The sequence below is a fragment of the Vigna umbellata genome, chromosome 7, assembly GCF_029865625.1.
Source record: "Vigna umbellata cultivar VRB3 chromosome 7, Vumbellata_1.0, whole genome shotgun sequence".
NCBI lineage: Eukaryota > Viridiplantae > Streptophyta > Magnoliopsida > Fabales > Fabaceae > Vigna > Vigna umbellata.
Window position 1 is genome coordinate 26,757,157 of NC_142171.1, and position 22,591 is coordinate 26,779,747.

Consider the following 22,591-nt stretch of genomic DNA (forward strand, 5'->3'; position numbering starts at 1 on the left):
CTCCCGATAGTGTCATGTTTCTATGTAAGTGTGAATTTGATTCAAGTATTATAATGTCCCACTAAGTTCTTTAAACTTTTTTCACGAATCTAAAAACTGAAAACCAAACGAGAAATGTGTACTTACAAGATGTAATTTGATTAACCAAATACTGTTTTAACATTATGAGAATAGATATGAAACACTAGGAGGTTCAATATATCTGAAAACATACAACAGATTAGAAGTAACAAAGTTGCATAAACTAGAGATTTTATTAATCACAAAAATACAACATAACATTACAGAAAATTGAAAATTCAGAAGGAAAGCTTAAATGGTACAGTGTTTCTATTTATATAATTTTACTCATGAGCAACAACAACCACTTGTTTACCAACATTGCGACCACTAAAGAGGCCAACCAAAGCAGCAGGGCCATTCTCAAGACCCTCAACAATGTCTTCCACATACACAACCTTCCCTTCTTCAATAAGAGGAAGGACAAACTCCAAAAATTTGGGATATAAATGGAAGAAATCAGTTATAAGAAAACCTTCCATTTTAACCCTCTGAAATATGAGATATGCCAAATTTGTTACACCTTCTGGTTGAGCAAGATTGTACTGTGAGATCATTCCACAAACAGGTATTCGACCATGGAGTCTCATATTTGGGAGTACTGCATCAAGTGTCTTCCCCCCAACATTCTCAAAGTATATATCAATGCCTTCTGGAAAGTATCTGATGTGTACATTGATATGCAGTAATCATCAACATTTATTGCATGAACAGATTTACTCAGAATTTCTCTATCACAAATCTGTTAAATCCTAACCTTTTCAAAGTTGCATTGAGGTCAGACTCTTCTTTGTAGTTAAAAGCTTCATCAAATCCTAATTTATTCTTCAACAGATCCACCTGGTTGCAAGACATTCATTTTAGTGAATCAATTTCTAGCCTTGTTCATCATACTGCTTTACAACAATGCTTTCTGAAGCAATTCTCTTCATGAGTTTCTTTTACTGATGAAAACAAAACACCCTTTTGAAGTGTAAAATATATTTTCTGAGTGAAAATTCTAATACTCAGCATAAATAATAATATCTTGCATTGACAGATGGAACAAACTTCATGTACTTCAATTTCTGCAACAATCTAGAAAAACCAGAAAAGTCTGCAACATGCCTCAAGGATTGCAATGCCAGAGGATTTATAATTGAATGAGAAGGCTTTGGTGGTTGTTGTTGTAATTAGGCTAATTGAACAATACAATGAATATCCTAAATGTTTTGAAGCTAATAATCATTTGTATAGGAACATCTAAGAAAAACATTTGTACAAATACCTTCTCCTTGCTTCCAGCACTTCCAACAACATAACAACCACTCAACTTGGCAAATTGGCCAACAAGGTGACCAACAGCACCAGAGGCAGCTGAAACAAAAACATTGTCACCTTTTTTGGGAGAACTTATATCAAAGAAACCACCATAAGCAGTCAATCCTGGCATACCTGTTATCAGAAAATAAAATGTTATGGGTCAAAAGACACAGCAAAATTATATAAAACCATGCTAGAACATCAATAAGCTTGCTGAGATTCATTCAATTTTATGAATGATACTGTCATCAGCTGCATCATTCACTAAGAATGAAAGTAAATTGAAACTGTTGAGAAGATACATACCAAGAATTCCAGTGTAGTAGGAAAGTGGGACATCAGTGTGTGCAATTTTGAAACATATCTGAGATGAGGAGACAAAGCTATACTCTTCCCATTTGGTAAATCCCCAAACTAAATCACCTTTCTTATAATCTGAATGTGCAGATTCTACCACTTTAGACACACCATATCCTGACAATGGCTGCAATAGTTTTCATAACACAAGTTATCAGCCACATATATTTTAAGTTCATACTACCTCTGCTATGGATGTTTAAGCTTTTCTTTTCTTCTGTACATTAAAATTATTCTTAGTTTCTACTCACATAATTTCAATACTTTTGTATTTATTATAAGTATATTTTTACTTCTTTTATTTTATAAATATAATTTTTATTTTTAAAATTTTTATAAAAATAAATTTTAAAATGAAAAAGGATAAATAGTCAAATGTATTTAGTTTTTAATATAATAATAATAGAAAATTGTAAAAAAAAAACAAAATATTATTGTTTCTGAATTACAAATTAAATCACCTTTAATAATGCTTAAACACTTTCGACCCATGAATTAAAGGAGTCAATTCAATTTAACTACATTTAAAAAGACTAAAATTTAATGATAATCCATTTTAACAAAGTGTGTTCAATCGAAATTATTACACAGTTGTATCCTCTTTATAAAAATATTATCCTCCACCCTCAATAAATGTAATTTTTCACTCAATAACTCCAAAGTACTGGAAGATGTTTAGCATTATTGAAACTTTGTTTCTACATCCTCCATTCTTAGCTACTATTCTTATATTAAAGAGGTAAAATTTAAACAAAATGTGCATCATTCATTCATCCTCCATCTTCCATTAGTTATATATGAGTATGTGTGATTATTTTTTTTATTGATAATAAAAATAATAAATTATTATTTTTATTATTATTATATTTATAAAATTAAATATAAATAATTTAATACGTTTTGTTTATGAGTAAAGATTTTTTTACACATCTAAATATTTTATATTTTGATATTATCTTTATTTATTTTTTATTCCCTTCTTTCTTGAAATAAGATAAAAATTTACACTTTTTTAACTATTTTATCTTTGTAGTCTATATTGAATGAATGTAAAAGTGTATCATAATATCTTATTCTTTATTTATAAGTTTAATGTTTCAATATGTTATTATTTTCTCCCGAGTTTCAAATAAGTTCCTTTCTTTTCCCGCATTTCAATTAAGATTTATTTGATATTTTAGATGAAAATAGGAACCAACCGAAACATTAAACCTTATTTATAAAAAAAGTTGGAAACTAAACATTTCTTGGACAGTGTGAAAAAGGCAGAAAGAAATTGAAAACTCACAGAAGAAGGTGTGTAGTGATGATGCACATCTAAGCTTTCCACCTTGTTCATCAGGATTCTCATGTAAGGATCACAAGAGAGGTACAGATTTTTTAGAAGCACATCATTGGAACCTTCTGGAACCTTCAATCTGATTCTTCCTTCAACAGTGTTCATGTCTGATTCCTTCAGAAAACCAACCACATGGTCGCTCAGAACCACTTTCTTGTTCCTCACTTCTGCCATTCAAATTCTTAGAAACTATGGCAAGCTTTTGTCGGTCTCTTTATGGAATGTTGACTTTTACTTCCAGCGTTTGTGGAGGAAATGATCCGGGAGAAGATGGGAATTGGAATGCTAATTCTTTCTAATATGACATAAAGCTTTCTCAAGTTGATTTTTTCATATATATATATATATACATATATATGTATATATTTAATTTTTTAGATTTATTTTAATATTTTAAAATATGTTTTTAAAGATTCATTATTTGTTGTAGTTGATATGGGTAATATTTAGTTTGTTTCTAAATTCAAATTGGTATGAAATAAAATAAATATGAAAATATTTTGTTTTGTTTTATTTTTGTTTTAAATTACTAAAATATTTTATTCCAAAATTTACATAATTATAATTTTTTCAAGAATATTAAATTAAAAAAATATTGTTTTAGTGTTAAATAATTAAGAATGTTATTTTTAAAATTATTTGATAAATATTTGAATTGAAGGTATACTCCACCATCAAAAATTCAAATTGTTATTTAATTTTTGTGCTTAAATTTGATTATCTTAAAAAGCATGAAACAAAAAGTTGTAATTGCTTTTCTTAACTTTTTAGTGTGACATTTTTTTATGAAGGTTTATTTTATGGAGAGAACATGAAACATAATATTTTAACTACACTATCTTATGCTGTTGTTTAATCAAAATTTGAAGTTTGAACCAGAGCAGTGAAATTAGTTTCATTTATATGAAAATAATATATTAATGAAAAATTAAGTGGTCAACATTAAATAAGAAAATATTTTTTTCTTAATATGTTAGTTATATCATTAATGAGTTACGATTGATCCAGGAGTATAATACTAAAAATAGGCTAATTTTATTAGGAACTTATAAAATTAAACTAAAAATATCGAAGACCTTATATGATTTTTTTTCTTCCAAATTTCATATACTAATACAACAAAAAGATACTACTTTAGAAACTAAAATCACTATATACTCTTATTAATGATAATTATATTTGAATGGATTTAAAATTATTATGAGTGATAAATATATCCATCAAAGCAAATAAAATATTCATTGAAGCTAGTTAGCAATTTAGAACGTCTATGACAACTACTACAACGAACAATTTTTTAACAAATAATTACATTGTTTACAACAAAATTATATACTCGGTCTATCATCTATGAATTATCCAAATTTTTATCGTTTCAAACATTTTTTTTTTCTTAAAAAGTTTTCGTTACATTTTGTTATTTTTATTGTTTGAAATAAAACTATTTGCAATTTTATATGTAATTAAAATCGGTATATATTTCTGCTCTTTATTTATTGCGTGAGTAGAAGAAGAAGAAATCAACCCCTTCAAAGTTTTACCGTTTTTCATATGAAAATTATTCTCAAAATAAAATAATAAGAAATATATTTTAATAATCAAATCAATTAATTAAGTTGTATAAAAACCAAACAAAAGGTTATTTACAAATCTTGAAAAATTGGTAATATAAATTAATTTTGTATTTCCTCTTAATAAAAATGTGTTCACTTGATGAAAAATGTGAGATAAATGATTATGTAATTTTATCTTTTGGAAAAGTTTACATCTATATATAATAAACCAAGGTAGCAAGCTGTTGTAGAAAAAAACTTATCATATTAATTATAGTGTCCGTACTCTAGAAGATGAACTACAGTATATCTACTTAATGCTTATAATTACTTGTACGAAAGGTCAATAGGCCAAAATTAATAATAATAAAAATATATATTAGTCTATATAACTATATAAAAAAGATATGATAATTTTATCCTGATTATTTCTTTTACAATAAATTGGTAACTAAGAGAAGAAAATATTTATAAATTGGCATTGATCTTGATAAAATAGACATATAACAACTTATAAAATAGTTTTTAATGTCTTTGTAGACACATGAAAGAAGAAAGAAGAAGAAGAAAGTAATTGGATTAATTTAGAGCAAAAGTATCTCAAGATTAGAAAACATCATTAAGCTGAAGAAAACATCAATTTTAAAGCTGCAACTTACTATGTACAAAATGGTGCTTGGTGCATGTCCTCTACCATCAAGCGTTAAGAGTATCTAATTGTTATGTTATTTACATTTTATTTTAAGCAAAAAATAATCCTAATATACTTGTTAATTTATCTATTTTATATAGATAAAATTTGGATAAACCCTAAACTTAGTATACAGTTCTTTGTGATTTCGGATAAGAGGTGATATTGTAGTCATTTATATGGTTGACTCACAGCTCATTGAATTGTAAACCAAATCTTAAGTTATAGTTGTGAACCATCTAGAGAACCTGTACTTTTGAATTAGTGAATTGAAAATAAATTTTCTTCAGTGACATGGAGAAAGAAATCTATATGGAATAACTTGAACTCAAACAAGCTCAAAGACAATAGTATATAAAATTTGGTTTTCATAATGGATCATGGGTATGATAAAAAATTTTTAATCTATAAAAAATTTCAAGAAGTCTACTTCTAGTTTTGTGATGACAGGAGAGCAATGTTATGACAATCCAAATTACAAAAGTATATTGTTTTGTCTTCTACAAAGAAAATATATTATTGTTATAGAAATTGATAAAGAGCTATTGTGAATGCAAAAAATGCTACAAGAATTAAGAATATCACAAGAAAAAAAGTTTTTGTATTGTGATAATAAAACTACAAGAAGAAGTACGTTAGAAAAACAAAAGTCTATAACATTGATTATCTTGCTTCAGATGATGAAGGGACTATGAAGGAAAATGAAGCAAATTCAAGTTTGGATGCTTCAGATGAAGAGACATCTCAATTGAAGTTGGATAAGAGATGAATGTTGGTAAAGGTGATGTTATTACACCTATGGATGATTTAGAGGTTCCTCCCATTATTGATTATGACGAAGGTCATGGAGGAAAGATCATTAGTGAAAATGAAGGTCATGTGGAGGAGTACGATGATTATGTAACATTTAATATGAACGATTTTTTTGGATAGTTTGTTTATATAAGTGTTTACTATGCATGATCATTTTATGAATTATGAACCTATTTTAGTTGTGCTATGTATTGAATCTTACTACTTAAGACTTATTATTATGTATGAGTTACTTTTATCATCTATATTATGTTTAATGATACATCTATTTATGAATATAATTTTTCATATACTTGTAACTTTCATGAGTCGAGTTACGATTTTTATTTCCTTTTCTATCATTGAGTTTCATATTATTGGTCAATATTGTAGTTGTATCTAATGTTATCATTGTTAATGAAGATGATTATATTAACTCACATCCCAAGAATATAAGTTATTGACTTTGTTGCATCATTTATGTTACACCATGCCATGATTTCTTCACATCTTAGACTACTCTTGTATAAAATCCGAGTTGTCTTGTAAGATCTAGTATGTCCTTTGCTATATGAGATAACCGAGATGTTCCTTTGAAATCCTTAGATGAACCAAAAAGGGGTGAGTACATGCAAACATTTTGATGCTCAAGTCAATCAATGTGATCTAGGTAACTCAATTAAAGTGAATTGATTTCAAGATACCTTTTACATGGAAACAAATCACTTTTATATACCTGGTTGGGATGACCCTTATTAATCATGTCATACTTTAGATCTTCCAATAAATGCTAATAAATGTCTTATCGTAACGGTAGGTAGGTTCATTGTCATGCTGTCGAGGTTGACATGATATTGGTAATTTTGAACCAGTATGATCACTGGTCTTACATAACTGCTATGGTTATGGCTAAGATGACCTCAATACTATACAATAAATAAACTATTTGAGATTTTGGGCATGTGAAGATGTGAAATCTAAGCAAGAATGGTGGCAATGTTGAAATTTAGCCAAAGACTAATACTAATTGCAAGATGCATTTGAAGAATGTTAGACGATATATGCCTCAACTTGATTTCTATATAGGTACTTGACGAGATGTTTATCATAATTCTTTTGATGATGATAAATAGAAGGACATTAAAGTACACTGGTGGTAGAAAAAAAGAGAAGTGAAATGAATGGCTTGGTCGCTTGAGTGAACAGGACCTTCCAACCCTTGTAAGTCAAGGGTTGCAATTTGTTAGAGGAACACCTCTTAGAACTTGTTTTGATAGTCTTGTTATGCAATATAGAGTTCCTTTTTGTATCTATCCTCTGCTTAGAAGACAACATATCTTGGATTTAATTCATGTTTATACAACATATGCTAAATCAATTAGTAGTTGTTCTTATTTTGTCTTTTTTTATTGATGACTATTCTAGAAATGTTTGAGCTTTTGTTTTGAAATTCAAAAGCTAAGTACTTGACGTGTTCAAACATTTACATACAAGTGTCAAAGGAGAAAGAAACAGTGTATTGAAATGTGTTAGAGCACATAACGATGGTAAATACATGGTCATTGTAAGGAGCATGACATCAAACTTGAGAGGACTATTTCAAAAACACATGAACACAATGTGGTTGTAGAGAGAATGACTAGCACAGGGAGAATTATATGTCTGATGAAAAATTGCCTAAAGTTTTCTAGGATGAGACATTGAGAATTGTAATGGACTTGATTTTCCTTTCCATTATTCATTCATCTTGATGATGATATATATCCTTGAGAAAGTGAGAAAAGGAAAATATATTTTTCATAGTCATTTAAGGGTATTCGACTTCAAAGAATTTGTTCACTTTCTTACGGATAAAAAGATCTAAACTATATGGAAAGTCTATATGGTGGTATCAAAACTAATGATTCATCTTGTAGTTAACTCAGAACAGTTCGTGAGTGAAAAATCCTAGATTGTGGATTCCTTGTATCGAAAGACCCAATCAAATTCATAATTATAATAAATCTCATTTTTTCATCAACTAATGATAAAGATAAATTATGCTAACACTGAAGCAAGTCCTTGAAAAATGATAAATACTTAATAATGTCAACTTGTAAAGATTAGGCGTCCATTTGCTAATAGTTTCAAAGCAAAATTAACATCATACAGTAATTACTCTAAGCAGAATGGAAGTTTATTGCATAGACCATTAAAACAAGATTCAATATCCAAGTGAAAACTGAAAATTCAGAAGTAAAGCTTAGAGAATAAGAATGTATTTACACAATTTTACTCAACAACACTAATCACTTGTTTTCCGACATTGCGACCACTGAAGAGGCCAACGAAGGCTGCAGGGCCATTCTCAAGACCCTCAGCAATGTCTTCCACATACACAACCTTCCCTTCTCTAATATGAGGCAGCACAAATTCTAAGAATTTGGGATACAAATGGTAGAAATCATATACAATAAACCCTTCCATTTTAATCCTCTTAAATATGAGATGTGCCAAATTTGTTACACCTTCTGGTTGAGCAAGATTGTACTGTGAGATCATTCCACAAACAGGTATTCGACCATGGAGTCTCATATTTGGGAGTACTGCATCAAGTGTCTTCCCCCCAACATTCTCAAAGTAAATATCAATGCCTTCTGGAAAGTATCTGATGTGTACATTGACATGCAGCAATCATCACCATTTATTGCATGAACAGATTTACTCAAAATTTCTCTATCACAAATCAGTTAAGTTAAATCCTAACCTTTTCAAAGTTGCATTGAGGTCAGACTCTTCTTTGTAGTTAAAAGCTTCATCAAATCCTAATTTATTCTTCAACAGATCCACCTGGTTGCAAGACATTCATTTTAGTGAATCAATTTCTAGCCTTGTTCATCATACTGCTTTACAACAATGCTTTCTGAAGCAATTAACTTCTGCTACAATCTAGAAAAATCAGAAAAGTATGCAACATGCCTCAGGGATTGCAGTGCCAGAGAATCTATAATTTGGTGGTTGTTGTTGTAAATACGCTAATTGAAAATAGTTGTCTGTTCAACAATACAATGAATATCCTAAATGTTTTGAAGCTCATAATGATTTATATGGGATCATCTAACAAAAGCAATTGAAGAAATACCTTCTCTTTGCTTCCAGCACTTCCAACCACATAGCAACCACTCAACTTGGCAAATTGGCCAACAAGCTGACCAACAGCACCAGAGGCAGCTGAAACAAAAACATTTTCTCCTCTTTTGGGAGACCCAAATTCAAAGAAACCACCATAAGCAGTCAATCCTGGCATACCTGTGATCAGAAAGTAAAAAGCTATGGGTCAAAAGGCACAACAAAATTATAGAAAACCATGCAAGAACATCAAATAGCTTGCATGCAAGATTGCTGAGATTCATTCAATTTTATGAATGGAGATCACACTTACATCACTTGCATCATTCACTAGGAATGAAAACAAATTGAAATTGTTGAATATACATACCAAGAATTCCAGTATAGTAGGAGAGTGGGACATCAGTGTGCTCAATTTTGAAACGTATTTGAGATGAAGGTATCAAACTATACTCTTCCCATTTAGTAGGCCCCCAAACTAAATCACCTTTCTTATAATCTGGATGTCCAGATTCCACCACTTGAGACACACCATTTCCTGCCAATGGCTGCAATCACTCAACAGTTACCACCCACCTTTATATATGAACAATTACTCTTAAACTTTATCTCTAGAAACTCTATTAAATTCTTTAAAAGCTACTTTTAGGTTATGCAAAAACTATTCTTTATTCATTTTGTTTTTAGTTTTATTTACATTTTTAAAATAAAAATAAAAAAGAGAATTTTTTTCTAGCATTTTGTTCAAAAACATAATTCTAAAGACTTAAATAAAATTCTAAAGTATGGAAGAGATTTGTTTAAAGTTTGGTTAGTTTTAAGAATTAAAAGCACAGGAAGATATAATTGAGAAACTGGAGTTATGAATTGAACATGATAATAGTAAGATAAGAGTAAAGATGTGTGGTGAAGAAGAGTGAGTTACAGAGTGAAGCGTGAAGGTTCCAAATCCGACATAATTGTTCTTGGCCATGAGGAGCCGCAGGTACGGATCACATGAGAGGTAGAGATTTTTGAGGAGCACGTCAGAGGAACCTTCTGGAACCTTCAATGTTATGGTTCCTTGGACAATGTTCATGTCTGATTCTTTTGGAAAACAAACGGCATAGTTCTTCAGAACCACTTGCTTGTTCCTCACTTCTGCCATCTCAAAGGTTTATGATGTTTGTGTCGTTTTGAGAGTTTTGAATAGGCAATGGAGGATTAGGGAACAAATGGCAGAATGATGGGCAACTGGGTCATGGTCTTATAGTGGTGAGGAATGAATGATGCATAAAGCTGCAAACTTTCAGACCATTTCTACTTTTAGAATAATTTAGATAACGGTAATGTGATACATTTTTATATTTTAATACATAAGATAAAGATAAAATAATTATAAAAGTACAATTCTTTTTATTTTTTAAAAAAAGAAAAAAAAAATAAAAAGATAAATATAAAAGATTAAAGTGTATAAAAAAATATTTTTTAATAATTTAAGTGATGATTGTTTAATGTAGTAATTTTGAGCATTTTCCATTTCTACTTTCTTCTTTCTACTTAATAATTTAAGTGATGATTGTTACAATGGTTAAAATTAAATTTGTATATCAAAATTAATATAAAATAACTTTTAGATTGGTTAAAATTAATTTTTAAACAATATATTCATAATACTTTTGAAAAAAAATAATTAAAGTAAATAAATAATGCAATGTATTAGGTATAAAAGTAAATGTCAAATATGTAGATATTAAATATTATTTTGTTTAATAATAATTATTATATATTATTATTGTTATTAATTATTATTATTATTATTATTTTCTTCACCGTGAAAATGATATTGCTTACAAGGACAATAGAGTAAATGTACAACTTCCATCATCAAATCTCCTTTTCCATTTAAGGATTGCAATTTCATCTCATCGCACAAATTTACTCTTATAAACTTTTAAAGAGGACATTCGCACAACCCAACAAATCCTTAATATTCTTCCAATAAATTCATGTTGATCATCACTGTTATTAAATAAAATTTTTTATTAAAAAAATAAAATAAAAAACCATATTAAACTCATAATATTTTTACATTTTAATATTTATTTATATTAGTTATTCTTTTTATTTTAGTTTGCATATTCTTATCATTTCATATTTTCGCTTAAATTTAGAGTTTAATAGTTACTGTATTGTTTGTTGATTTTGTGTTTGTTACATTTGGGGAACGAAAATGTAACCTTATATATAGGGTTCTTGAGAAAAAAAAAAAGGAAAATCAGAAAAATAAAAACCCTAACTAATAAATTACTGCATTTAAACATTAATTTAATCTTTCTTTAAAGTAAGTTTCTACGATAAATTTTAAATTTTATCGATTTTTTTATAACTCATGACATCTCAAAATTAAGGTGTTACACATATTAGTTATATAAATATAAAGTTTAATCATTTAAAACATTCCTATTTTTGTAGGGTTTTCTCAATTAGGTCCTTGTATAGTAAAATCTCTCAATTAAATCCTTGAATGTGAAAAATTGAATCAAGTAAGGGCTTGCCGTTAATTTGGGTGGACGGCGTTAAAATTGAGCGTGCGTGGCAGGATGACATTACTGACGTGGCAGTGTACGGTTTACCGAGTTGGATTTGTTTGATTTACAAATTAAATTTTATTGAAATAAAATAATTCAAAACACAACGTTTAAATAAAAAACAATTAACAAATGATTAAACCTTTCGTAAATCAGAATCCATTTAGAACCCTAATTTAAAATTTGCAGAGAACCCTAAATTAGTTATCTTTGTATCGCATATGGTTTCTGCCAGCATTCTTGGTTTTTAACATAATTAGAATCCTTTTGAAACCCTAAATTTGAGAAATGGCACCTTTTTTTTGAACCGTAAGAAAATTCTCAATTTTCTAGGTTTCCTTCTTCTATGTGTGGGAGAACCACATCGAGAAGCTTATTCTTTTCCCAGGTTCAGCTTGTGCAGATGCAGGCAATGGCAAAACCCTTTCACTCGCAGATCTGGTATCGCGTTCACGCTACAAAAACCATTTGTACATGCATCTTTCCCCTCACCAGCTTGCCAAATTAATTATGGTGGACAACTATACGTTTCAAATTCAAATTCAACTATACATTTCAAATTCAAATTCCTTTTTTTTCTGACTAATATCTCTTCAAAATCAAACACGTCAGTCAAATTTAAACCGTCATGCTCTTCAGCATTCATAAGTGGTGCTCCATGAAATTCCTTTTTCTAGTTGCTTTCTTTCTTCTCCGGTGCTTCCATGGAGGAGCGACTTCCTTTGGTTCTCGCTGGTGGAGATGTGAAAGCTTCTTTCGTTCTTGCTCTCCTCAGGCAGACGTTTCATTTCTGGGATTTCAGTCTTCCAATTTAGGGTTTTATTCAAATCCCTTTTAATTTTCCAAATTCTCCCAAATAATTAAAACGTTCTTCACTCAATTAAAAAATACATTTTTTGTAGACAAAACGTTGCGATTTGATTAAAGTTAATTTTTTTAAATGAATAAAAAAAAAGCCAACTCAAATAACCAATATGTGCCACATCAACAGCACTCAGTCAAGTAACTAAGCCAAGCCACGAATAAATTTTTTTGACGCTGTCTACCTAATTTAACGGCAAGATTTAATTTGATTCAAATTTTAACAATTAAGAACCTAACCGAGAGACTTTAAAATATGAGGATCTGTTTGAGACGATCCTACAAAAATAGAGATATCGAACAGGATTAAACCTAACTATAATAATGTTTTCAAATCTAAACTAGGAAATTTAATTATCTTAATCTTTATTTATAATTTTACACATTAATAGTTTATTATGATAAAAAATATTAAATTTGTTAAATTATATCAAAATACAAGTAATATATTTTTAATTTTTAATATAAATTAGATAGATGAACACTTCAATGATCTAGTATTCCAACATCCATGGAAACACACGTTTGAAAAATGGACAAGATTCTTATTAAAAGTAGGCCACAAGTGTTGGATGACACAAGTTAGAGCTTTCACATCCAAAGTGTGCCCCGCCACATGTTGAAGTTATGACCATAAATAACATTTTTCTCTGAATTAAATTAATTTAATAACGGTTCCACGTTAAAAATGTATGAACGTACACCTCCACGTGGAGTATAATGTTTTGATTATATTAATATAAATGTGATTATCTTCATATCTAAACTTAAAATATTTTCTTAATCATCGTCAACCTTGTAATAATATAAAATGTTAATTGCCATTTGATTATGATAGCCATACATAGTATTTTAATTATTTTTTTTCATGATCACAATATTTGAATTAAATCACTAATATTTTAGTTAAATTAGAGTTAAAGTCTAGTGATATCAAGTTGGTATATACAATTTTAACGGTGTACAAGATTTTTTATGTAATTTATAAATTAAATTAGTTACTGTAAAGCCGTTTTCAATAAACTAATACAGACCGAAAATAATTCTGATAAGCACCATATAAAGATATTATAATCATTAAAATAGTCTAATTTACATTTTTTTTCTTAAATATATTTTAAATGTTTGTTTAATCGCAGATGAAACCAAATCAATTGAATTCATAATTTTATAAAACTGAAACTAATTTGATTAATTTTGAAAAGAAGACAAAGTAAATTTTTGTAACATTATGAATGTCCGATGTGCGACACAGTGTGAAACACGTAACCAATCTTTCTGCTCGTCGCGACATTCGACGTCGATAACAACTTTACGTTAGCAATGATATCACATTACCCATTTCATCGATTTTCTCCTCTCACACTTTACAGTTCTCTCTATAAATATCCTGACGGGAAGAATCTGAAACAATTCACATTCTATTCTACGAATTTCAATGGCAGAAGTGAGGAACAAGCAAGTGGTTCTAAGGGACTATGTGGTTGGTTTTCCCAAGGAATCCGACATGAACACTGTCGAAGGAAGAATATCATTGAAGGTTCCAGAAGGTTCCAATGATGTGCTTCTCAAAAATCTCTACCTCTCTTGTGACCCTTACATGAGAGTCTTGATGAGCAAGATAAGCCATGAGGGAATTGGGAGCTACACACCTGGCTCTGTAAGTCATGCAATTTTCTTGGCTTAATTTTGTGAAAATTAATCCATATTGCTATTTGATATTGGAATATCATTCTGGTTTTTCATGTCTGTTGAATATTTGATGAAATCATAATAGAGAGACCTAATTGGAAAATTGGAAAGAAAATATATATCTAACTCAAATCTAGCTTGTAAAAAATTTCTTATATTTGATTTGATTGATTGAAAATGTAAGTAAGCACTCTTTCGGTTTTGAATGAATAGTTCAGTGAGAAGTATGAATGTATAGGTTCTGGAGTAAAGAAGCAAAGCTTGATTAGATAAACTTCTTGATAAATATTTTAACAAAAATAAAACGATGGAGAAATGAAATAATATTTTTGGTTAGTGTTCTGGTATAACCAATAGATCCAAATTACTTAGAAGTTGAGCTATGTAAATACACTCTTTTCCTTCGGAGATGTTTTTTTAAGGAGTTCCAAACTCTGATGCGGACAATACATTTTTTAATGTAGCGGCAGACACTAAGAAATATTATTTCAACGAGTGAAAATATTTAGAATCTAAATTGAACTTCCTTTGTAGATATTGTTGTCTTTTATTATTTTTTTCTAAATCCCTAGGTAGTTTTGAAAATACAATTTTTAGACAGGATATTATGATGTCACTAACAGTTGTGTAAATGCAGCCATTAACAGGATTGGGAGTGTCAAAAGTCCTAGAATCTGGACACCCAGATTACAAGAAAGGTGATTTAGTTTGGGGAATGACGAGATGGGAAGAATTCAGCTTGGTGCCTGCAGCTCAAATACATTTCAAAATTGAGCACACAGATGTCCCTCTTTCATATTATACTGGTATTCTTGGTATGTATATATTCGACAAACACAATTGTTCATTCTCATTCAACCATATATGCTACTCATGTCACTTTGATGTGCAAGCCTCAATTTATATTGTTAGTATTCGTTTTACTGTTTTTTATTTGAGTTTCTTAGAGTATATTATGCTTTTTCAAGATGAATAAAAGCAAGCATCCCAGCTTATGGATGCATGTTGTATTGGCTTCTCACATTCTAGTTTCTTCTTTGAGCACAGGTATGCCAGGAATGACTGCTTATGCAGGTTTCTTTGAAGTAGGCTCTCCCAAGAAAGGGGAGAATGTTTTTATTTCAGCTGCTTCTGGTGCCGTTGGCCAACTTGTTGGTCAGTTTGCTAAATTGACTGGTTGCTATGTGGTTGGAAGTGCTGGAAGCAAAGAGAAGGTATTCATTGAATTATTGTTATTTTATATGTATATGTTTGTCTGTTTTAAAAGTCTCACATCAATATAAAGAAAACTAATAGTATATAAAAGATAACAAACCTCATCTTTCAAGTTGGTTTTGTAAGGTTAAGTTAGGTTTAAAGTCCAATTTTTAATGTGGTATCAAAGTCATTTACAATATCTATTAGAGATAAAAATAAATTACAATATATAAGTGGATCCAAACCCTATAACTCTTGTTTTTTAGAGTTCAGTTTTGGGATAGAGTAAATAGATACTAGTATGTTACCTGTCAGTGAAAACTTCATGTTGCAAAGTTTTGGCATTTTCCAAGATGTAGAATTAAAATATGTTGAAGATTTTTGTTTTCATGAAAGGTATCAAACAATAACCTTTTTCAAATATCAGAAGTTGCACTTATATTATAACGTTTTGTATACTTCTATAAAACTGCATCAATGTTGGTTCTTTGCTGAAGTTTGCTTACAGAAGTATCATGTTATGTATCCAATCTGCTTTACTCCAAAAATAAGCCTTAACATTTTTAAGAGAATTATGGCATACACCAGCAATAGTAGTCTGATAAAGAGGACCTGAAATGAAATCCTTTGAATTTTATTTATTTTTTTGCTCACCGACTAAATTATATAGCTCTCCTCTAATTTGAACTGTATTTTACAACCAGGTGGATCTTTTGAAGAATAAACTTGGATTTGATGGAGCTTTTAACTACAAAAAAGAGTCAGACCTCGATGCAACTTTGAAAAGGTTAGAATTCAACAGATTTATGAAAGAGAAATTTTGAGTGAATCTATGCATTCAATAAATGTTAATGATTGCTGCATATCAATGTACACATCAGATACTTTCCAGAAGGCATTGATATTTACTTTGAGAATGTTGGAGGCAAGACACTTGATGCAGTACTCCTTAACATGAGATTCCATGGTCGCATACCTGTTTGTGGAATGATCTCGCAGTATAATCTCACACAACCCGAAGGTGTAACAAATTTGGCAAATCTAATATTTAAGCAAATTCGAATGGAAGGTTTTACTGTTGTCAAATTCTATCACCTATATTCCAAATTCTTGGAGTTTGTGCTGCCTCATATTAGAGAAGGGAAGGTTGTGTATGTGGAAGACATTGCTGAGGGTCTTGAGAATGGCCCTGCAGCCTTGGTTGGCCTCTACACTGGTCGGAATGTTGGTAAACAAGTGGTTGTTGTTGCTCGTGACTGAATGCAGATGTTTTTTTTTGGACAATGCTTAGTTTTTCTTAAGTTTTGATGAATACTAAACCTCTTTGTATCTGACTTTTTCTTAAGTTCTGTTGAATATTAAGCCTCTTTGTATGACTTTTGCAGTCATTTTGAATTGTAGTATCTACGATAGCAGTTAGTAAATGTGTGTTGAACTAATTTTCTCAATTGATATAATTCTCCAGCTAGTTAGTTGAGACGTCACGATATCAAATTTTCAGAATATAAAACTCGTTTATAATTAATTTTAGCAATAAAAAGTTACACTATCTAAGTTGAAAAGGTAGAATTTGCTATGATGGAGATATTATTTGCATAATGTTATCTCAGTATGATGCTGATTTATAATCATTCATGTTGATTATTCTGAGCAACCCTTAGAATATTTTTAGATCATGGAAATTCTCAGATCACTGGATCATCTGACGATCTGATAGTATCATATTTGTTTTTTTGTTTCTCTTTCTCTCCTTTTATATATTTGGCTGTTGTGTCAATTCTATATACATTTCCTACACATCAATACTAATATTTCTTGTTTTTCGCTTATATGTTTTCTGCTTCTTTTTTCTTTCTTCTTGTTTCTTTGTTAGATATTGAATATAATCTAGGACTTCTTTTTTTCTTCATTCCATTAAACCATCTTATTTCAACTACTGTTGAAAAATTATTATGACTGCAAACTGTAGTAATTGGATGCTTCTCCACTGTTTTTTGCACTATTTCATTATGAATAAAGATTGCATACTGATAATTCCAAAAATCATGTATGCTTATTACTTTTGGGAATATTAGTAAATGCATAAATATTTACAAAGGCATAGAAGTAGAAAAAAACATAACATTATTTGCAAAAGGTTTGAACCAGTATCTGTATTTGCATTTTACTTTAGTTAAAGGAAATGCACTTTTAACAATGCATGTAATGGCATGGGAGGAGGAAGTGAAAATGGAGAAGATGAATTTAACTATATTTAGTTGACTGAAAGGGAACAGGAGAAAAAGAATTAAAAAAGGTAAATGGCTCTACTCATAATTTGCATTATTTTTTATTTTTTTCTAATTTCTAATGAAATATTTTGTTTTAATTTATTTTTAACATTTTCATTTACCTTTTTCTATTTCCATTTACTCTATTTTTTTTCTGCATTTAATAAATAGACATTCCATATTTATATAAAGAAAAGAAAACCATTAGAAAAGTTGTATTATGCTAAAGGTATTCCGGACTAACCAGAATTACTTTAGATAGAAGACAGCTGGTTCTGGAAAAGAAAAAGAGTTAATAATGTATTTTTAAAAATTTCCTTTCTTTATTTTCAAAAAAAAAAACATCAAATGTACTGTTAAAGAAACATTGATAAATTCTACACAAACAACTGTTGTGTACATCGATGTAAATAAAGAGCACAAACATTTTACACAAAACTTGTACGAAAGGTCAACATAAGAAAAGTGTACCAATGAAAGAATAACCTATGATGGAGTGCATGGTCTCTCTGTCCCAAAGGAGTCTCACTCTTAAACTCCTAATTTCCAACTCTCCATTGTTAAGATAAAAGCTTGAAAGAGAGAGCAAGCTTGGTTGAGATGTTTGGTATTGGTGTTTTCCTGCAAAAAAGAATAACTTTTGTTGGAAGTTACCTCAAACCAAGGTAGCACATTCTGAGAAAACAAAGAAATGTTTGGTATCACATCACGGCTGGGACAAATATTCTTGAAGTTACTAGGTATGTGTTATTGCTTACCGATATCCTCTGTGCTATGTTTGTCAATAATACATACATATCTTCAAGTATTCATGTTAAGATTTCATGCATTTTGTTTTGTTTTAAACCTGAATATAACCTGGATCCATTGCTTATGCTTTCCTTTTCAATTATCCATTTCTTGTCACCTTCAACTCTGTTGCTTCCATTTTCTGATTTTCACTTCCTGCACCCTTTTCATCCCCCCACTTTTTTCATTTCTTCCCTACTTCAGGTACAGTTCTCTACAGTTTAATTTTAACTCAAAGACCCTTTAAAATATGCTCTTTTTATGCACAGTTGATATCTGCATGAATTACAGGTCAATTTTAAGCTCTACTGGATCTAATTCTGTTTAGAAAGTATCATGATGACCATGTTATTGATAATCAATGTCATGAAAAGTATATATATATATACACACACATATATGTATAGAGAGAGAGAGGGAGGGAGGGAGGAATGCATAGATCTGTGTCATACAACCATGCGTGAATTATCAATATTAAAAGTCATTTATTGGTCATATGAAAGTTGGATGCATCTTTCTATTAATCTTGGTTGTTTAATATGATTCAATGGTCCGTATTTATAGTTTTCAAGTCTCACAATAAGAAGTATTCCCATTTTATACACATTGAATTACCAGTCTGAGCTTAAAAAGTATGAAATTTGGGGAAACTGGAGTTTAGTGATGGAATTATGGTTTCAAGTAGAGTGTGGATTAAAATTGAATGTGCTCAAAGTAATAATAAGAGTGATCTTCAATTTTGTATCTTTTATTTCTGCTGGAGAATGAGCTCTGAGTTCGCTTTTAAATTGGGAAGTTGTGTAAATCCCTTTACAGGGTTTGCTTCTTTATTGAACCATGTTTTGGATTTGTTTGATGTTTTTCTCTTGAGATAAATAGTAGCCAGTTTCTTCATTTATCTCTCCACTTCCATGTATACAGCAAACCCTGTGATTTAAGCTTGGAGTTGAATTTGGCTTCTCAGTCTTTGAGAAATCTACAGTTGAAATTCCAGCATATGTATCATTTGGTTTGCTATGGAAGGTTAATTTTGTCAATTATGATTGAGACTACTTGGTTTATCCTCTGAAATATGTTGAGAAGCAAATCCCTTAGAAATTGATTACTTCAAATTTGCATCTGTTTAGAGTAACCCTTAAATTATCAATCTTAGTGTTAAGCATAATTGGTACTTCAGTAAAACCCACTCACTTCCTTTATGGTTGAAAACATTCTTAAATATGTATATATATCGTATATTATATTCTACTATTTTCAAAATAAACATATTGCTTTTTCAAATACAGTATTGTATCCGATACATATTTCGTATCCATGCATCATAGAATATAGCATACAGTTGAGTGATCAAGTTGTAGTGCTCGTGTGTGTACACAGGCAAGGAGTGGAGGAAAAGGCAAATTAGAAAGATAACAGACCAAGTTTTTGATCAAATACAGAATGAAGTGCGACCTGATAATTTGAGTTTTGTAGATCTCTATATTGCTATTTTACTTGTGTACAAGTAAGAAGCCTGTGTTTGATATTTTGGTGGCGTTGATAATATGCTTCTGAAATGCTGAATAAATTTTGAATAGTTCTTCTAAAATGAGATGCTTTTACATTATAGTGGTATCAACAAGTATATTCCTGGTTCCCATTGTGATCCTCCTTCAAAAGACAGAGTCAGACAAGCCATTAAGGTACTTTATTTTTTCATAATGGGATCAAACTTAGTATTCTATTTACTTATAAATATGCAATTTTTACACTGGAAATAAATCTATACAAGGTGCTTTCTGTTCTAACCTTGTAATACACTGTACACATTTCTTTATCTTTTCAATAATCCGTTACCTATTCATTTGTTTCAACTTAATAACAATGGAGGGTTTGAATCTGAGAAGCAACCCTGCTTCATCTATTAACTTGTCTATGGTAGAGTTGTGGGTTCATTTGACAGATAATTGTGTCATATGTGTTTTAATTGTGTATTTGGTGAAATCAACAATTAGAAGAGTGTGATGATTCACATTCTGAGAGGAGGAGAATGTACCTAACTATTTTGGTTTGAAAAACCTTGAAAGTTCAGGATTAAATATGTTTTTAGTCTACTTTGAATGTGAAATTAGAATTCGTTTTTATTCCAAATTTTGATATATTTTGGTTTCTAAACTTTAAAAATGAATGAATATAGTCCTTTTAACCTAATGGTTTTGATCCTTTTGAATTTCTTAAACTGTGTTCCAAGCTAATATTTGAGCTAAAATGTATCAAAATAATATAAACAACTCAAACGTTATCCTAAAACGTGTTTGACACATTAACACAATTAGATTAGGAGGACTACATTTATTTAATTTTTTAGAGCTCAAAATATATCAAAGTTTGGGATATAAACGAATTTCAATTTCGTATCCAAGTTTAAGGACAAAAAACATATTTAATCTTAAGGTTATATATTCAAACATCATTGTATTTGTGCTTATAAAATTGTTATAAAATTGTGTTGGAGTGGTGTTAAAGTTATTTTAGACACAAAAAGATGTCTTTTGAATTGGACATTTCACCTATATATATGTCGTATTGGTGTCCTATACGTTCGGAGTTTCATTTCCTAACATAATGTACTTTCCATTAGAGCTTTACTGTACTTTCAACAAGCTAGTTGTTGTAATTTATATACAAGGCTTTATCATGCTTTTCAATCAGAATAGCCATGGAACATTTTTATCATGAGAGTTTTCAGTTTTCAAAGAATCATCTTTCTCTTCATGCTTAACCAGTGGAGTCATTTGATAGTTGTAGATTTCATCAGCTTTCTGAAATGAGTTAAATGTACAACTTTGTTCAGACCAACATAACTAGTCAATAATTGCATAACTACATCAAATTTTGGTGTATGGAATTTAGAATGATTCATGAAATAATATGCAGAACTGTGATGAGAACAAGGATGGGCAAATTAGTCGTGATGAATTTTTCGGTTTCATCCAGCAAATGGCACCTGAAACATTCAATGTTGTTCGAAAAAAGCTTGTAGCCACATTGGTTGTTGCACCAACAGTTGCAGTAACAACAAAAAAAGCTACTGAACAAGTACCAGGTGTCGGGAAACTGGTGCAGAGGTTGCCCAAAGTAGTTTATGCTGCCCTTATAACAATGGCAGCTGTGTGGTTCCAAGAGACCAATAAGGATTCTGCACTCTAGTCATTCATTGCTCACATTTGTGTTTCACAGGAAGATACAACTCTCTTCATTGTTCTACACAATGGATTCACACTCATTCATTGTTTATGAAGTGGCAGTTCAGAAAAAAAAGAAAATCAATGATTCCTTTTGGCATTTTGGACAAAAGTCCAAATATTGATTTTTATGTCAAAGGTGAAGTGTCTTTAATAAAATTCAAAATTATTTTCTTTCCTTTACTTACATCTTCATATTGCATCTTAATATAACTCAATATTATAAATGTAAAAGTTATACCTTATTTATATATTATAATTTAATCATATGTTGATGGGTCTTTTAAGAAAATTTATCAAGAAAATTTACTGATAACAGGATCTAAGTTAAACTCATATTACATTTAACCCAAAACCTTAAAAATAATGGATTTATAAGTCTTTTAATTATAAGTATTCAATTTTTTCATCTTTACATGATACTTAAACTATGCTTTCATTTTCCAACAACTATTTCATAACTTAATATATTATACTATTCTTTTAGCATTGTGGGAATAACATGGATTAGAAGCTCTTTGAGCATATCTATCAATGGAGGAACATCATACGTGTCCAAACAATATTCATTGGCATGTGATGCTCATGAAAATTCCTATTAAGGGTAATTGGTAAGTTTGGCACATGATTCTAATTTTCCTTTATACAATGCCCATTTTACACTTAATTATTTGGAATTTTCTTTGTAAGAAAAGAGAAGTAGATTATCATATTCTCCATTTTGTTGTCTTGCTTCACACATCCCTCAATGTTTGTTGTTACACCTCTCATTTAGTCAATCCATAG

The 22,591-nt window shown here is 29.9% G+C and overlaps 4 protein-coding genes across 4 annotated transcripts; 2 read left to right on the forward strand and 2 right to left on the reverse strand.

The window, feature by feature from the left end:
- Positions 1 to 235: 235 nt before the first annotated feature.
- On the reverse strand, positions 236 to 3,370 carry LOC148195599 (2-alkenal reductase (NADP(+)-dependent)-like). Its single transcript, XM_088094504.1, has 5 exons — positions 3,008 to 3,370; positions 1,669 to 1,846; positions 1,328 to 1,494; positions 818 to 900; positions 236 to 723 (listed from the first exon to the last, which is right to left on the reverse strand). Exons 1-5 carry the CDS (start codon positions 3,230 to 3,232, stop codon positions 345 to 347), a joined length of 1,032 nt encoding a protein of 343 aa, XP_087950630.1. The 5' UTR covers positions 3,233 to 3,370; the 3' UTR covers positions 236 to 344.
- A 4,878-nt stretch (positions 3,371 to 8,248) lies between these two features.
- On the reverse strand, positions 8,249 to 10,476 carry LOC148195600 (2-alkenal reductase (NADP(+)-dependent)-like). The gene is made up of 5 exons (XM_088094585.1): positions 10,128 to 10,476; positions 9,573 to 9,750; positions 9,216 to 9,382; positions 8,841 to 8,923; positions 8,249 to 8,741 (listed from the first exon to the last, which is right to left on the reverse strand). The coding sequence occupies exons 1-5, from the start codon at positions 10,347 to 10,349 to the stop codon at positions 8,366 to 8,368; spliced, it is 1,026 nt and encodes a 341-aa protein (XP_087950711.1). The 5' UTR covers positions 10,350 to 10,476; the 3' UTR covers positions 8,249 to 8,365.
- Positions 10,477 to 13,974: 3,498 nt separating this feature from the next.
- On the forward strand, positions 13,975 to 16,898 carry LOC124826193 (2-alkenal reductase (NADP(+)-dependent)-like). The gene is made up of 5 exons (XM_047298957.2): positions 13,975 to 14,293; positions 14,963 to 15,140; positions 15,373 to 15,539; positions 16,227 to 16,309; positions 16,404 to 16,898. Exons 1-5 carry the CDS (start codon positions 14,072 to 14,074, stop codon positions 16,780 to 16,782), a joined length of 1,029 nt encoding a protein of 342 aa, XP_047154913.2. The 5' UTR covers positions 13,975 to 14,071; the 3' UTR covers positions 16,783 to 16,898.
- Positions 16,899 to 17,042: 144 nt separating this feature from the next.
- On the forward strand, positions 17,043 to 21,988 carry LOC124826189 (uncharacterized). The gene is made up of 4 exons (XM_047298954.2): positions 17,043 to 18,532; positions 19,959 to 20,085; positions 20,191 to 20,263; positions 21,498 to 21,988. The coding sequence occupies exons 1-4, from the start codon at positions 18,484 to 18,486 to the stop codon at positions 21,768 to 21,770; spliced, it is 522 nt and encodes a 173-aa protein (XP_047154910.1). The 5' UTR covers positions 17,043 to 18,483; the 3' UTR covers positions 21,771 to 21,988.
- Positions 21,989 to 22,591: the final 603 nt, after the last annotated feature.